The sequence below is a fragment of the Oryza glaberrima genome, chromosome 3 (assembly GCF_000147395.1).
Source record: "Oryza glaberrima chromosome 3, OglaRS2, whole genome shotgun sequence".
NCBI classification, from domain to species: domain Eukaryota; kingdom Viridiplantae; phylum Streptophyta; class Magnoliopsida; order Poales; family Poaceae; genus Oryza; species Oryza glaberrima.
The window spans coordinates 10,603,548-10,621,130 of record NC_068328.1 but is presented as its reverse complement, the minus strand read 5'-3'; the positions used below and the strand labels follow the sequence as shown (position 1 = coordinate 10,621,130).

General features: G+C 49.0%; 1 protein-coding gene across 1 annotated transcript; it reads right to left on the bottom strand.

Annotated features, from left to right (window-relative positions):
- Positions 1-16,224: 16,224 nt before the first annotated feature.
- LOC127765833 (transcription factor bHLH149-like) lies at positions 16,225-17,377 on the bottom strand. The gene has a single exon (XM_052290792.1). It carries the CDS (start codon positions 17,135-17,137, stop codon positions 16,520-16,522), a length of 618 nt encoding a protein of 205 aa, XP_052146752.1. The 5' UTR covers positions 17,138-17,377; the 3' UTR covers positions 16,225-16,519.
- Positions 17,378-17,583: the final 206 nt, after the last annotated feature.

The window sequence follows — 17,583 nt, the reverse complement described above, 5'->3', positions numbered from 1 at the left end:
TGAACTGGAATACTACCTGGAAGTTCTAGACTGGGGTGCCAGGAACATCCGGCCAACACTTAGGAAAAATCTCAATTTCACCTAGTGGCCCAGAAGTTCCGGACAAGAGTGCCAAAACTTCCGGGTGGGACTCTCTGTCCTGGGAGGGGCTATTTTCAAAAATAACTCCCAAAAATAGTTCAATGAGTTGAAGAGCCTAAGAGCACTTAGGGAACCTCATAGCATCACTTGAAACCCCTCTTAATAGTACAGTTTTTTTTCCTAAACTCGAAGCGAAAAATAAAACTAAGCCTAAACCGGCTCCGGTTCTTCTCACCACATTGAATCTAGAGAACTGGGGGGGGTCTCCAAGCGTCCTAGCCACCTCGTAAGCAACCTGGGACTAATCTCTTGTACTTAAGCTCAATAAAATGCATTAGTCCCTTTAACTATTTAGTCATTAATCACCAAAACCCACTAGGGGGTTAGATGCACTTTCAACGTCGGCATCGGAGTCAGAGAAGCCAGGGAGGTTGATGCAGCGCGGGCTGCAGGAGAGGATGCAGATCTAACAACGATGATGAAAAACGTGACGACGATGGTATGGTTCCTATTTCACAAAATTCCAATGGCACGTAGGAGATATCACGAATAGTAATGGCATTTTTATAATATAGTAATTTTGCAATGGCGTGATCCAATTAACCCCTTTTAATAAGGATTCTTTTATTAATAAGATGTTTATGAGTCTTAAAAAAAGTCCGAGGCTGAGCCACACGTGTTTCTATAGAGAGCATATGATTGATGAGGCATTAAAAAGGTTTTTTTTTTGTTATGCTTCGAACGGTATATAACCTACTTAAGGGATTCCTTTAAGAAAGGACGTAGCCAGAAGTAGAAATAGAATTGGAAATTCACCTTTGTATCCGCTCTTGAGTTTTTCGTTAGTCTTTGAGAGGTGCATACCATTACTACTAGGAGGTATATATCTATTGATTAGAACTACAAAGTATATATTCCTTTTTACACTACAAAAGGTGTTTTGTAGAGGGCTTCCACGGCGAGGTTGTGTGGTGGCGTGTTGGGACGAAGTCGAAGCTGCTTGTCGGAAGTGGCAAAATCAGAAATGATAACCCTTTTCTGCTTTGTCTCGGCACCGTTATGGACTTGTGGCGGCTTTAGTGTAGTTGAAAAAGAGGGGGAACTGGCTGAAAGCCGCACATGTTTTTTAACTAGTGCCAATGACGCTGTGACACCCATAGGCGTCATCCTCCTTCTTGAAGGTGTATTTATTTGCTCTCTTCCTTCTCCTTGCCCCGCCGATAGTTCACACTCTAAGTCTAGTGGGAGTGCACTCGTCGATAACTGCCTGATCACCTTAGAAGAGGATTCGGCTTCCTGATCCTCCTCATTACCTGGAATCTCTGGTTAGAGAGGACCGCTCGCGTTTTTGATGGGGTCCTCTCCCAAGTGGATACGGTTATTGATCACGTCGTGCAGGAGGGGAGGCTCTGGGTGAAAGCGAAGCTGAGTCCTTCTGGAGTTCTTTTTGGCATATATAGTCATTTAGTTTTTTCTTTTCTTTTCCCTGCGATTTTGCTTGTTCAGGGTTTGGTTCTATCTAGCTTAGCTAGCTGTTGATCTCCTTTTCTCCCCGTGTAAACCTTCCATACCCGTTACAGTAGATTATAGTTGTACAAAAGAATTTTCTCGTAATATTAACATGTAAGTTTCTTGCGTGTTCGAAAAAACAACGAATCAGTCAGCGAGATATCCCAGCAGCATTTCTTCGTAATCATGCATATCAAAAGGTACTGAAGTAGCCTCGTTGCGGTTAACCACCATTATATAAATTCACGTGCTTCCTGATTAGTTCAGTTTGGGGAACGATCTATATCTCACCCAAAATAGATCTCAGCATAATCCAACGTTCTGTGAAAGAACATATAGCCGAGTGGTTAGTAACACTCTAAGATCGGTCATAAGTTCAAATCTGTCTAAGCTAAGATCCCAATTTCAAAGGCTGCATACATAGCCTCATGTGTACAGGGTCCCTTCCTGATATACTCCCGTATCAGCGTATCGCAAAACCGCAGAAAATATGAACTCCTACCGTATATTAATTTAACAAACGAGGTCTTTATACTTGACACCAGCAAACAAGCTAGTTAGCCAGTACTAATGATACTACTAACAAATAGCCTGAAACAAAGCCCTGACTTGGGAAAATCTGACAATAATAGCCCGAAAGAACTCGTCGATGTGTATAGTTTCTTTTTTCAAATTGTCCATGTTTACACTATAACCCGCCTGAAATTTACAAAGGATCTGGCGAGAAAAAGGGCTTCCGTGTCCAGTGGATCAATAGTAAGAAGTAGTACTCCCGGTACAGAAACCCCTATAGGTGCCGGTTGGGAACTGGCTATAGGTGCCGGTTGGGAACTGGCTATAGGTGCCGGTTTCTAAGCCGGCACCTATTAGTCGGCACCTTTATCTCAATCTTATTGGTGCCGGTTATAAAACCGACATCTATACTATCAAAAAAATTAAAAAAACAATGGCACCTACACTGCCGGCCTTCTCCACCGCCGCCACCACCACCTCGCCCGGCCTCCACGCCGTGCCAGCCTTCGCGCCAGCCTCCACGACGTCACCGCCACGAGGAGAGGAAGCCGAGAGGGGTGAGCCTCCACCTAGCTGTGCCCGCCTCCGCGCCGCCACCCAACGTCGCGCTGGAGGATGATGAGGACATCCTCCACTATTACCCGCTGGCAAAGATGCAAAATTCGGGCTGCGACCGTGTGAGCCTCTGAATAATCCCACCTTGCTTAGCTTGGGAGGAGGAAGCCACCTTAAAAGGGAGAGCCAGCCTTCCCCTACCGGACTAGTTTGTTAGGGAGATTGGGCCTTTCCCCGAGTGGGTGTGCCTATGAACTAGAGATTGGGCCTTTCCCCGAGTGGGTGTGCCTATGAACTGTTGGGGTACGGGCAACCTTAAGTTATTGGGCCTCGGCCAACCCCACCTGGGACGGATTGTTATCAAGGGGGGAGGTCCCCTGGGAGAGAGGCCGCCACCTCGCCGGAGCCGGATTGTTATCAAGGGGGGAGGTCCCCTGGGAGAGAGGCCGCCACCTCGCCGCGGCGGCCGCCACCCCACGCCGTGCTAGAGGAGAAGAAGGGAAGGGAGGCGAGGTCCCCCGGGAGAGAGGATGCTGGCGAGATCCAGGCCTACTCTACCACCACTGCTGTCGCCGCCACCTCGCCGCGCCAGCCTTCGCGCCGGCCTTCGCGCTGTCGCCACCGCGAGGAGAGGCAGCCGAGAGGAGTGAGCCTCCTCCAGCCGTCAGCCGCCACGCCGGCCAGCCTTCTCCACCACCGCACCGTCTCTTTGCCCGCGTCGGTCGGCCTTCTCCACTGTCGAGCCACCCTGGAGGAGGAGAGAAGGGGGAGGGCCCCCAGGCCGAGAGAGGACCGCCGCGCCATCCTTCTCCGTCGGCCGCCGCCACTACTCCGTCACCGTCGCTGCGCAATGGGAGAGGAGGAGCGAGCGAGCGAGAGAGAGAGGGGGGGAGGTCAGAGGTGGATGGATGGATTAAGATGAGGCTGGCACTGTGGGTGGTCAAGAAGAGCCGGCGCGGTTTTTTTAAATATAGGTGCCGGTTTTTAAATAGAACCGACACCTATATTTATATTATAGGTGTCGGTTCTAAACAAAAAACCGACACCTATAGTGTAGGTGCCGGTTTTTTTAATAAAAACGACACATATAATGTTTAAAGGTGCCAATTTTAACTTTTTTTTTATCGTGAGGAGGTGGGAAAATGCTCATAGGTATCGGTTTATTTAAAACCTACATTATTTATCTATAAATCTATAAGGTCGGTCCCTATGAGGGCTTTTGTAGTAGTGTTACTCGTTGAAGGAGTTTAATAATATAACGATTAACTACTAGCTCCAAAAATTGAAATATTATTTATAGATAATCTAATAGTTCACTCATACAATAAGAGCAAGTACAATAAGATGCCGTAAGCATATTGTATAAGTTGCCACATCACATTTGTATTTATGTGGATAAGTAAGGAAATGAGAGAGAAACAAAACGGACTATAGATTTATAGCCAGCTTCAGCGTGAGTTCCAATAAACTATGTGAGAGAGATGGGTGGATGATATATTAATGATGCAGTATATATCTCCAACTAACTATTATATGAGTGTACTATTATGTTGGCTATAGATGATATTTAAATTTTTGAAGCCAGTAGTTAACTATATTATTGATTTTGCTCTAATTAGTTGTAGATATATATATTGTATCACTAATATCTAATCCATCTATCTCTCTCACATAGTCAGTGTTTGGCTAATAGGATAGGGAAATGATTTCCCACAACCAAAAGACATCTTTAAATCCTAACCATTCATTCTCCCTCTTCCATTTAATTCTAACCCTTCATTCATTTTCCAATCCCAATCCCACTCCCTATTTCCTATTATCCAAACACACCCATAGTTTATTGGAGCTTGTGCTGCAATTGGCTAAAATTTGTAGCCCACTTTTTCTCTCTCCTTCACATAAGTAAAAATGTGATGTGACAACTTGTACCTCCACCTACATCAGCCTATCTTACTCGCAGTAACACTCCTAATACAAAGAACATGAAAGGCCTTGAGACTCGCCCCTTTCTCATCAACATCTCGACTTCGCTCGTTGTTTGAGGTAAGTATAAAGGAGATCAGACTGGCTCGGTACGAGTCAATCGACAAAAGCGAGAAACGAGGTTGTTCGACAAGGCTACGGTGAGCTTAGAAACCAGATAATTGATACGATTGATAGACTTGATCCTTGTAGCAGGTATCCGGATAGGTTTATGGTTGGAAGAGATAGACACGAACGGATAGCCTTGTATGTATCGGTATGAACAGGTGTTCAGGATACACATAGAGGAAAGAACAAAAAACAAAAAGGAATCCTAGGGTTAATCCATTTCTGTTAGGTGAATGGGAAAATACGAATTAAGAGCCTTAGGTCGATTTAGTTCGGGGAAAGGGGAAGGGGAAGAAAATGAACTTGTTCTATGCTCTACAGGCTAATCTGAGTAAAGAGGAGGCGCGAAGCGTGAGATGGACGAGAGAACACACACGATCGGCACATAGCCTTCAAAGTCGTTTTTTTATTGCCACTTTCTCGGTTGGATCACCTCAATAATGCGAACAATGTGATTGAGGGTTTTGATGGTATAGGATTTAAAACAAATTAATTTTACAAGATCAGAGCTGTTAGTTAAGTATGTATGCATACACGTCTTATATATTATAAAACATGAGAAAAAAGTGGTTGTGTTTTATATTATATAGGATAATAGAAGTACTACATAGTAATAAGTTTCATCCGGCAGAAATTCGTGCCGAGAACATGCAAAACAAAACTGGGCCAGAGAAATGCACACATATCTGTAGAAGCCCAGCGCGCAGCCTGAGCTGAGCCGGCCGGCCTTTTCACTTTTTCTCGTGCATGTTTCCTGTATTTTCAATCAAAATCATCTAGTAATGCCCTAGCTATGCTGTCGTTTCTTCCCTCCGGGAAATCCTCCTCTGCATGTGCGAGCGACTGCGTCGACAGGATCCAGGCAGGCGCATGCGTGTATGTCTCCATCCATCGGGTGCCCTGTCAACCAAAGTAGTACTACTACTCGTATTCCTAGTGCACTAGTATCTCTTTCGTAAAGAAAACAATAGTATTAAATATGACATAACTTAATACTATTATAAATTTAAATATATCTTTGTCTAAAATTATAGTACTTAGATATATTATGTTTAAAGCTAGATTGATTTTTTAATGTAACGGAGAGAGTACTGCACTGCAGTGTGCGTGTTTTGCCCATTCAAGCGCACCTACGTTAGTGTACGTGTGGCCGCTTTATCTGCCCACTGCCGAGCTATCTATCAATCGCGTCGACTACAGCGGAAGCCGTCAATCCACCGGCGATCGGTGTCGCGTATGCGCAAGCGCAATGCATGGATGAGTGACTTCAACTTTTGCTCTCCGGCCAGTTCTCTCGTGTATATATACGTGGAATCACCAACTCCCAAATCTTCTCCCGTTGTCGGGGCGATAATCTCTTCTTGTTTCTTTATTTTGCGATTGCGATTAGCCGCGGGTTGGCCAGATGTCTGGTGATAGAGGAAATTACTCCCTCTTTTTCTTAATATAGCAACCTAATATTAAATGGGACAGCTAGGTTACTATGCTATGGAATGGGGGAGTATTATTCTCCGTGGCTCCTAACCATCCATCCATCGTAGTAGTACGTTTTATCGATCAACGGTCATCGGTCGACGGATCGACTTGACGAGGGTGTGTGATCAGTGTGTTCCCTTGTTGATGTCATGTTGTCATTCTAAGTTGAACATTTGTCGCTTACTTTGAGATTTTTGAGATTCATGTATATATGTCATAAATCACATTATTGTACTTTCTTTTCTTTTCAGTACAGGACGAATCTTAACAAAAGCATTCAATGGTTCAGCATGTTGCACATGAACTTGGATCGTGAAAACAATCTTTCCGTTTCGATTTTACTGTACTGTCCGTGGATAACGTCTTACCTGGAGTGTTTAGCTCATGTTATGCCGTTCACAATTTCTATTTGGGCTTAGGCCCAAAACTCTATCAGTAACCACATTCCCCGCTGTCCCGTGACAGTTGCTCCAAATGTACACTCGAATATGATTCGACGATCTTTTTCCCTGCTCAAATCAGCGGCTGAGAGCACAGAGAGCACGGTTTGTTATCATTACTTTTATCTCTTTCAATAAATCAGAGACAGATATTAGAACGGTGAAAGCTAAAACTATCAAAAGCATACAAGTCAATTGCAAGCCCGCCCCGCGAGACCTGCCATGTGCATGTGGCATGCACGAGGGCAAAGTGAAAAAAATGCGGCATTGCGTTTGGAGATATGTCCCTTCCGCACGGGGGAATCCACGAGCGCTGCAGCAGGCTGCATCCGTACGCTCTGGGAGCCAGAGGCGGGGGCTGGCTGGCTGGCTTGCTTGCTCCAACAAAGCTGCAAGCTGCTCCCGGTGTCCGGCTGGATCGTAGGGCCCTGCCGTGCCGGAGAGCGAGCACGCGCATGTGCCGACGCCGTGCAAAGTCCCCCCCCCCCCCCCCCCCCCCCCCTGCGCGCGCGCAACCGATCGACTCATGGCACGCAGGCAGCAGCAGCACCAGCGACGCGCGCGCTTATTATTGGTGGTCCACGCTACTTGCTGTGGCTCCGCTCAACAGCCAGAGCCAGCGGTAGCGAAGCCGATCGATCGCGCGCGCGCTCGCTCTCTCGCTCGCTCCACCGCGTTGTTTGTGTCGCATTGGTTGGCCCTCTCTGGTCTTTAGCTAAGCTACCGTAACGGCTGGCCGGACAGGCCACATGCATGCGCGCTGCCACGCAGCAGAGACAGGGCTTATCTTAGGGTGTGTTTAGTTCCAAAGTTTTTTTTTCAAATTTCTAACTTTCCATCACATCAAACTTTTTATACACACAACTTTTCAATCACATCGTCTCCAATTTTAATCAAATTCTAAACTTTGGTTGGCACAGCCTTAGCTCTAAGCTCCGCGCCGCGACGCGATCGATCATACCACCACGGTCCACGACCACCACGAGGCAAAGCAAAGCAGCTGCGGCCCTAGCTCCCGTACGCGTCGCATGCGGGACATGCTGAGATAAAACTCGTAAGTGCACAGATAAACTAGTAGTGCGTGGTGTATCGTACGTACGGCCCGGCCGTCCGGTCGGCAGTCAGGCTACTTTGCAGGTCGGCCCGCCCCCGGCCGGGCTGGATGGCTCAGCGTGCATGTGAGCGATGTAAAACGAACCGAGAAAGCTTGCGATCGATCGAGGGGACTCCATGTCACACCACGTAAAGTACATCATCCCGGCTTCTTCCCTGCTAAGCTAGCTAGTAGTAGCTCGCGGCTTTTGCGACCCAATTCGCTTTGCCATTTTGGTGCGCCGGGGTGGTGTGGTAGTGTACAGGTGTGCGTGCATTGCCGCGCTCGACGAACCGTGTACTCCGTATGTGTGTGTCCCGGGCATCGTGTCGTGTCCCCCCATCCCCATGTGCAACTCCGGTCTACTCCCTCTCTCCTCTCGTCAGGCTCAGGCCAGCCTGCCGTATAAATGAAGGCGTCGACGCGTCGACGTGACAGTGTGCGGCTTACTGAAGTACTCTCCATACTCTCTCGTCTCTACGTGTACGTACGAGTCAGAGTTATGCACTCCAATTATTTCTCAATCATGCATGACTGGTGAGGATGTGAGTGTGTTGAATGTGCGTGCATGCATGCATGACACACGTTTGATGGAGTGATGGCTGTCATTTCTCGAGTGATCTCGGAACCACCGCGGCGTGCAGCCGGCCAGTGCATGCATATCAGCATATCCATTGGACGGTGACGCATTTCTTGTGGGCTGTTCGTGTCCCCCGCAAGAAGATTTTTTTTTAAAAAATACTTACTCCTGATCAAAAGAGCACATGCATACGCTGAAATGCATATGCTAGTAACTCTCAGCATCTGCCAGCAGTGGCTTTGACCCCTGAATATGAATATATGATCGTGATGATCGCGCTCGTGGCCAGCCGGCCGGCCGGTCAGTCCAAAAACCCTGCATGCGCCGGCAAGGTTGCATGGCGACTCTGCCCCATTTTGCGAGTCTTTTCGGTACAGGCAGCCACATGTACACGCATGCTTTCAGGGTCAGGTTATACAGCAGCCCTCCCTTTCTCTTGGAGCCGTCGTGGCCGGAGCCCCTCCAATCGCTTGCTCGTGCATTTTTCAATTGCGTGCCCCCTGCGCATGTGTTAAAGACATTCTTTCCACCTAATTTGGCCTTTTCAATCCGATCGTGCCTTTCTGGCTGCCATATATTTTAGCTCCCAACCACATTTACGGTATGACGAAAAAAATGATCGATGTGACACACCCAATTATTGGACGCGGTACCAGCACAAAAATCTTGCGTAACTTTATATATATGGATCGAGACATTTGGATGTGTGATGGTCACATACAAAAGTTCAGTAAGAAACTAGTAAGAATATTTAATTTCCCTGTTGGATCCCCGCAAAAAAAAAATTTCCCTGTTGGAACATTCATGCAATCAACTTAATTAGCACCCAAACAGTCAAATTTTGTGACACAAAATTCTTTATTTGAACTTGCGTTTTTGAAAAATTATTTGTACTCCCTCCGTTTCAAATCACTTGTTTTATTCTAGTTTTGTCGTAAAATAAAACATTTCTATCTTTAATATTAATTTATAAAAAGTTCGTAAAGTTTATCAACATGTGAGTATATATATGTCATGGAAGTATTAATACTAAGGATAAATCATGATAAATCAAAAATCTGAATCTTATAATATAAAACAGTATCAATTTACTTAGGATATACATACCAGGATATATAATCGAAAATGCATTTAGTCGGTATCCCATTCCAAGAGATTGGCACGGGATCCTCTCCCTCCCTCACGCGACTACAGCAATAAAAAAAATGCAGATGCGGCTGGATTTTGCTGGGGCTATTGTAGCACAGAGGCATATGGATTTTGCGGAAAGGTTGTGGCGTGGCGTTGGCCATTCAGTGCTTTAGTGCGGCGTCGCTTCTTCGCATATGGGGGTCGGAACGGGTGCATGCAAGGCTAGGTCAAGTTAATGGCGGTGATGACGGAGCCGCTGAGAGATGGGGGCAACTCGCCTCCTAGCCACATGGTGCAAAGAAGGGAGGAGTCGGGTATCTCTTGGTCTAGAAGAACTTGAACAGAAAGAAGATTGGAAGGAGGAAGGAAAAATGAAAAGAGAAAGGAAGGGGAAATGGTAAAGGGATTGATAGAGCTATCAAAATTTTGTTTTAACCATTGCACAGGAGTGAAGCGGCTGCAACGGCTGCTTCACCAGGTCACCATGGCCACACACAGAGGAGAGGGATGAGGAGGTCTAGGTCTTGAGGAGTGGCCGAAGAAGGATGGAAAACACCGCCACCATCACGTCAAGGGAGGATGGGAAACACTACCACCGTCGTGCCGGTAACCATCTCCATCCCTTCCTCTCTCCCCTCTCCGCTTAGATTTGATACCAGATAGGTGCAGGATTTGTATCGGCAAGTATATGTGTGGTACCAATGAGGTTTAAGTTGGTACCTGACAAGATATCGGTTGGTATATGGCGGATATTGGCCGGTACCGACGAGGTATCAGTTGGTAAGTAACGGGTATCGGTCGGTACCGACGAGGGCCAGTACCTACCAGAAATGATACCGATAGGAATCAGGATATGATACCTTCTCGGTATCATCTCCTTGAGACGGGTTCTCGTATAGCCGTCTCCTATATAACACTAGAATGACAAGTAATTTAAAAGAAGACTAACCATCACTATTAAAAAAACATATATTTTGTAAACATGCAAAATAGATTTGTCCAGACGGCCATCCACCCCACCTGCACATAAAGGCCTGTGAAAATGCACGATTTTCGTAGGCGCCTCTCCATTTTTGCAGGCAGTACAACCACCCGCCTACGAAAATATACTCCATGAAAAAACCCCCCACCACCACCCCTACCTGCCATCGTCGCCTGCTGTGGCCCACGCCCTCCGCTGGATCTAGGTGGGAGAGGGAAGGGAGGGAAGCCGGATCTGGGAGGGTGGGAGGAAGCTAGGGGATGGGAGTGCCGCCACCTTCGCTCCCTCTACACCGCCGCCGCCACCCTCCCCCTCCAACCGAATCTGAGAGGTCGGGGAGGGGAGAGGAGTGCCGCCAACCGGATATGAGAGGGAGGGAGGGAGGGAACTAGGGGAGGGGAGTGCTGCCACTGACGCTCCCGCCTCCGCCACACTGCATGTGGTGGCCACCATATCTCCTTCCGCACCGCCCCCTCCACCGCTTGCGGTGGTCGCTCCCCTGGCCTCTTCCTATCGGATCCATGAGCGAGGAGGGAGAGAGGGGAGTAGAGCACTGCCACCGTTGCTCCCTCCATGTGTGTTGCCTCCGCTGTTGCATGCGGTGGCCGTCACTCCACCTCCTCCAGGCAGATCTAGGAGTGGGGAAGGAGGGAGAGGAGGGGAGTATCGCCTCCACACCGCCGCCCTCCCCTCCTCCGGTCGGATCTAGGAGGGCCACACAGCCTGCTGAGAGGGGTGGAGGGTGAGGTGAGGGAGATGGGATGAGCGATGGGAGGGGAGAGGACATGGTGAAAATTAGGCTAGGTAGCTAGGTGATGATTTTTATGAGGTATAACCTTTTCACAGGCGGACATATTAAGACCTCGCCTATGAAAATCGATTTTCACAAGTGGGACTAGGTTTATGGTATCTTTAGGTATTTTTATGAACATTGATTTTATGGTCACTTGGAAAAATAAATCGTAATGTTTGGAAAAATCGTTTTTCTATTAGTGCATGATGCGTTAGCTCATCTCAATTTTAATGCACAATAATTATTTTATTTAAGTACCTAGCTAAATGGCAGCTACTAATTAACATTCATATATACCTACCGGCTTGGTGGACTACGTGAGAATGCTATTCTAGTTTTTTCTGGCATTTGTCGTAATGGAAAATGTCTAATATATGATCATCGGATTGAGCAGTCGCCTAATTGCGAAAAGCGCGTGACTTCTCCATCAATAGCATGCAGCCTGCCTACTGTCATGATTGGTGAATATTTGTTCCTCTTCTTGCTCATCATTATTGTGTCGTTTGCGTATTTAGAAACAACAATTGTTGCAGTAAAATACAAATGTATTGGTGCTGTGTGGATTGGGAACTGGCAGATCTAGTGATGCAAGCAACTAATTAGAGACGGAAAGGCAGAGGGAGGACGAGAGAAACACATACCTCTACGGCTTTACATCATGTCATTGCGAGAAAATATATAAACCATGCTTGGTATGGTCAGTTGGAGATCTATCCAACGGCTAACGCAATCCACAACTAAGTAACCAGTAACATAGCTCTGCTACGGTTACTCTAGCTAGCTAAGGTTGTGTTCTTTGTCCTGGGTTCCCAACCACTTTCCCTTGTTTTTCACGCACGCACTTTTCAAACTGATAAACGATACTTTTTTTAAAAAAAAATTATATACGAAAATTACTTAAAAAACTCAAATTAATCTATTTTTTTTTAAAAAAATCTAATACTTAATTAATCACGCGCTAATGGACTGATTTGTTTTCCGTGCGGAGAAGATGGGTTCCCAACCCCATTAGCGAACACAGACTTAGAGGATCCATTTTCCCTTATGCTGATCAATGACTATTTTTATTTACCAATATATTGATTTTTTTTTTCACATTGCATTTTTTTTCTTTTTTTTCTTTCTTATCGTTAGTCCATAAAGAAACGCAATATTCGGAAGAACGTGCAAAAATCTTTCTTGTTTGTATTACAAACTAACTATGGTAGCCCGGCATGCAACGTGTTATAGCTAGCTATTTGGGAGAAGCGACCTTGCGACCATCTAATTCCAACAGTACGTAGGAGAATTGCTTCAAAACATTTGCATGTCTTCATGTGCCGACAAAACAAAACCAGACCAACTGAGCCAGAGAAAACACAAAAAGGTTCCACTAAGAATAGCGATTGGTAAATTAACCCAAGCACATACTGATTGACAGAATCTAACACGGCAACAACGACGTTTGTCTTTTTCTTTCTCCCCTTTATTCCTGGTAGACAATAATCGCAAAGAGGAAATTTTAACTGCTCGGCCATGAATAGTTCATACCCGGCCATACCCTACGCGAAGTGGCGGCATGCGCCCCTCCGCTCCGGCCCATACACGGCTACGTAGGGCCAGCCAAATTAATTGATCCGCCTTTGTAACCGACCCAACCGTAGCAGCCATCCCACATGGCTCGTCGTCACTCCTCACTGCCATGGCTCGTCGTCACTCCTCACTGCCACTGGAGCTCTTTTTCGGCAAGTTGGCGCCACCACAACTTGACGCACTTGGCATCTGTTTGCCGTCGTCTCTCGGATCGGACCCACAATCACAGTCGGAGTTCCATGTCCCTTCGTTCTCAAACTAGACGAGCTCTCTACAGCATCGACGACCGAAAAAGAAACAGCTATACCGCACAGCACCGGCCTTAATTCGACGTCGAAGCTTAGTACTACTAGTACGTTGTGTCGTTAGGCTAGCCAACCCGGCGAGTACAGATGCCGTCGCCGATTGCACGCGGGCACAATGATTACCGGCTACGATCCGTACGCGTCACGTCGTTTCCCCGGGCCTCGCTCTGTCGCGAATTCACGGGGCATGAAGAAGGTAGCGCAAGGAAGAGAGCTGGAGGATGTAGTAAAACCGATCGACCTGCGCGACGTACGCCCGGCCGTGTCCATGTGTGGTCGCTCTCGCCGGCGAACACCAATGATTGCGCCTGTACCCGCTTTCATGCGCGTGCCTGCCTGCCCCGGCCGGCCCCCTTGCGGCGGGTCGCCAACATCCAACGTGCGTGCGAAAGCAACACGCGCCGTGGCTTCGCAACAGCTCAGTTAATTAGGAATCATCAAGGATGCACGCGACGCGCAACAGAAATTAACTACGTCTCAGAGATCGGCGGACGGACACGGGTGGGGCACAGGGCACGTACATGCATACACATACCAAAACTATATGACCGACAGCTTACATACGCATGGCCGACGCATCTGGCTTTGCGACTGAGGTATGGACCGTCTCGACTGTACGTACGTACGTATGGTACTTATTATGGTCTTATGGGCGAGCACCTGCAACCGCATTTGATGAATGCGAGAGACATATAAATCCGAACACAGATTGCGTGGCTGAATCTGGTCTGGACAAAGCCCGAGACGACAACAGAGGAAGGGATTAGGCGAAGACCATAATTCCACCCCAATTAATACCACCACGCCCTGAACAACCTGCTCCAGGTCACCGGCGACGAGCCGGTGAGATTCCAGTACGGCCGCGCGCCTGATCTGCCCGTTCGTTTCAGCGCCCAGAGATCAGGAGAGGAGATCTCGGCGCCCGATCCCAGTGACGCCAACGAGAGGAGATCAGGTGAGGCGGCCACGTCACTCGCAAAAGCTGCCAGAGCACCGGACGTTTTATAGCTGGCCCAGCGGTGGGCCCGGCAAAAAATTATACACCCACGTGCTGGGCTGCTTCACGGTTTCCGTTTCCTGTTCCGTTTAGGAAGAGAAAAAAGAAAAACACAGAGAGAAACAGCTAATAGGGGGATGGCGACCCCACCTGCAGCGACGGAGAAAGCGGACGAAAGTAAAAGCGGCGCGATGCCACGCCACCACACGTCCACACCCATGCCATGCCACACATCGCCACTCCGACCCGACGAAAAAAGGGCGGGAACGTAGAACTGGACGGGACCCCACGTTTTTTATGGGCATCCCACATGGCACGTTGCGTCGTGGACTCATGCGTCGGGGGCCCAACCGTCACTCGGAAGAAAACAATCCAGGGGCCCCGGTTACCGCTGCCCCTTGCCGTTGCAGATTATGTGAGAATCACGGCTGCCCTGACTCAGGATCAGCCCCTAATTAGGAGCTCCTAGCTTCTGTCGTTGGGTAAGTTCAGTTTTTTAGATAAAGTACGAGTTGATCTTGAGCTCATTTTCCTTTTTGAGATATTGAGATATCGAGGTTAGGTTTAGGTACAATTGGACGTTTACTCAAAAAGGTTTTATCCAAAACCCTATTTAAAAGACGACATGCATTTTGTGATGGAAGGGTATATCTCAGTTAATCAGCTAAACAAAACAGTGGGCAAAGCAAAAAAAAAAAATAAAAAAGGAGAAATTGCCAAGTTCAATATAGCACTACCCTCACTGTCGGGCTGAAAACTGCTCGGTGGTTGGATGACGCCGCATGCAGGTATAGTAGTAACAATTTGCAGCGATAGCCGGTACCCAACGTAGAGGTCAGGATATGATTCAGGTCAGGAAACAGGTAAACGGATGGCACGACACGGCAGGGACCGGAGCATCTCGCAGATCGCCGGGTCGCTTCATACAGGAGACGAGAAGGACAGAGAGGCGCACAGGGGCGCGCGCCCATGATACAAAATACAAATCGCGCATACTACCACTGTACACCATCAGTACATACATACGGTTTGTCACGTAGCCCGGGCAGGCACGGCACAGCCTAGCATTGCAGCGGCACACCGCACACACAACCCCCCACACCTGAATGCGGATGGCGACGGGGCCAGCCAGCCAATCATGCCCGCCACATCACCACCGTCCATCCATCCCCCTGCCCAACCCCGTACGGACCACGTGGACGCCTCCCCCCGTCGGCCCGGAGGAGGAGCCCTGGCTTACAGGTGGGCCCTGCCCTTCATTATGAGACAGCTAGGCATAGCCTATGGCGTCCGACCGACCGAACCACCACCGGTGGCCTCGCCCGCCCGCCCGCCGGCCGCGCTCGCGCGACGGAGCACCAGCGCTGCTCCCGGCCAGTGTCGCGTAGCGCGGGGGCAGCGCCGTACTTTCCCCTACCCACGCTGCCCCGATGATAAATTACAACGACGGTGAAGAAAAAGAAAAGGCACGGCTGTGCCCTCATCCGCACCGTGCAGATGAGAGACGAGGGATGTTTTTTTTAAAAAAAAAATTTTACCGCGTGCGAAGGACGGCCGCGTCCGGCTGGCCGGAGCCGGACCCACGGTTCGTGGCTGCACCGTGGGGCCCGCGGGGTTTTAACCCCGGCGCGCCGTTCAGATCAGATCGGCCACGTGCCACTGAATCCATCGCCACATTTCCCGTTCCATGTTACTCCTGCCTCAGCTCGAGATGAAGCAAACTGCAAACACGAGAGGCCTACGTCCTTGCGTTGGCATTTCGTAAAGTTAGCAGTAGTAGTATACTCCACTAATTTAGTACCGTTAATTGTAGTTTGAGAGAGACTACTACAGGCTTGGGATCCACATTTGGGATACTCCGTTCCCTTTTACCGAGATGTAGCAGAGAATTCATTGCTTTGTCGTCCTTTCTCCATGCGACCATGCCATGTCCTTCACGAGAGCAGTAAGTATGATTAGGAGATGATGGCATATAACTTGAACCGCACTGAAGACAGTATTAGATACAGTAACAAGATGGTTAATTAGGCCTCTCGTCGACAGGAGGAGGAAAGACATTCATCCCCACGCACTGGGCGCACGAGAGAAAACACAGTGGTAGAGAAGTGATGTGAACCATTCATGGTGCATTTATCAGAGATGGAAGAAGAACAAACGAGGCATCCTACAAAAGAATCCTGAGGAGAAAGAAGAGAACAAAACAAATGTGGCCTACTGCATTACAGCGCGGGTTAATCACCGCAATGCCATCACCACCACCGCCATAACCGCTCACCCAGCTCATGGAAAAGAAGAGGACAAACTAGAGAGCAGACAGCTCGAGGCTAACTAATCCCAAGGAAAAAATGAAAGAAAGAAAAAACAAATTTACAACGAATGCACGAATCTTGAGGCTTGGGGGTCACGCCGGCGAAGAGGAGCCGCCGGAGGAGGAGGCTGAGCCTGAGCCGGAGACGGTGGAAAGGACCTCGGCGAGCGCGGTCATGGCGCGCACCTGCATCTCCAGCGCGGCGATGTAGTCGGAGGCCTCGGCGAGGAGAGCCGGGAATGGGAGCTTGCGGCAGCCGGGCACCAGCCGCCCGAGCACCTTCGCCTTCCTCGCCAGAGCTGGGGCCTTCGGCCCTTTACCGGACGACGAGGATGGGTGGCGCGACGGCGGGGAGGTGGCCTCGCGGAGGCGCGCGCGGCGCGCGGCCTGGATGCGGCGGCGGTGGGACGCGAGGATGGCGCGGCTCCAGCGCGTCCGCCCGCGCGCCGAGACGGCGAGCGCGCGGTCGGCCGCCTCGCGCACGGCCCGGCTGCGCGGCGGGGCCGCCGCCGAGGAGGAGGGCGACCCGGAACGCACGAGGCGGATGGCGTCGAGGAGCTTCGACGAGTAGATCTCGTGCACCCGCCGCGTCCGCCACTTGGAAGGCTGCGCCTCGGACCCCTCCGACTCCCCCGTCGCGCCACGCTTCCGCTTCCGCTCACTATTCCCCCTCTCCTCCACCGCCGCCGCCGAGCCCGAGGTGGACGCCATTGCCTCGCGCAGCAAAGAATTCTTGCCACAAACCCAACTTACAGCACAGAGACCACCAAAAAACAGCAGGATCAGGATATCTGTGACCTCTCAAGATTCCCTCCTCCTCATGGAGCATACACCTGGTTGCTGTGCAGAGGAGGAGAGGGGTGGTGAGATGGATGGAAGGAATGGGGGAGGAGGGGAGTTGGGAGGTTGGGGAATATAAAGGGGGTGGTGGCATGTGCAAATGCCAACACTGATGGTGCTCCCATTAGTCCTGTGATCCTTTTGGATTTTCCGAGTTTTTTTCTCTTCTCTGTGCTGCTGCTGTGTGTGTTAGTTAAATAAGTGTAATTTTGCTCGTCCCATTTCTTGTAATTTTTTTTATATCCCTATGGTCTATCCATTTTGCATGTGTGACACTGGGAGTAACCAGCTAATTATGAGGTCCACCAGGTTTGGAC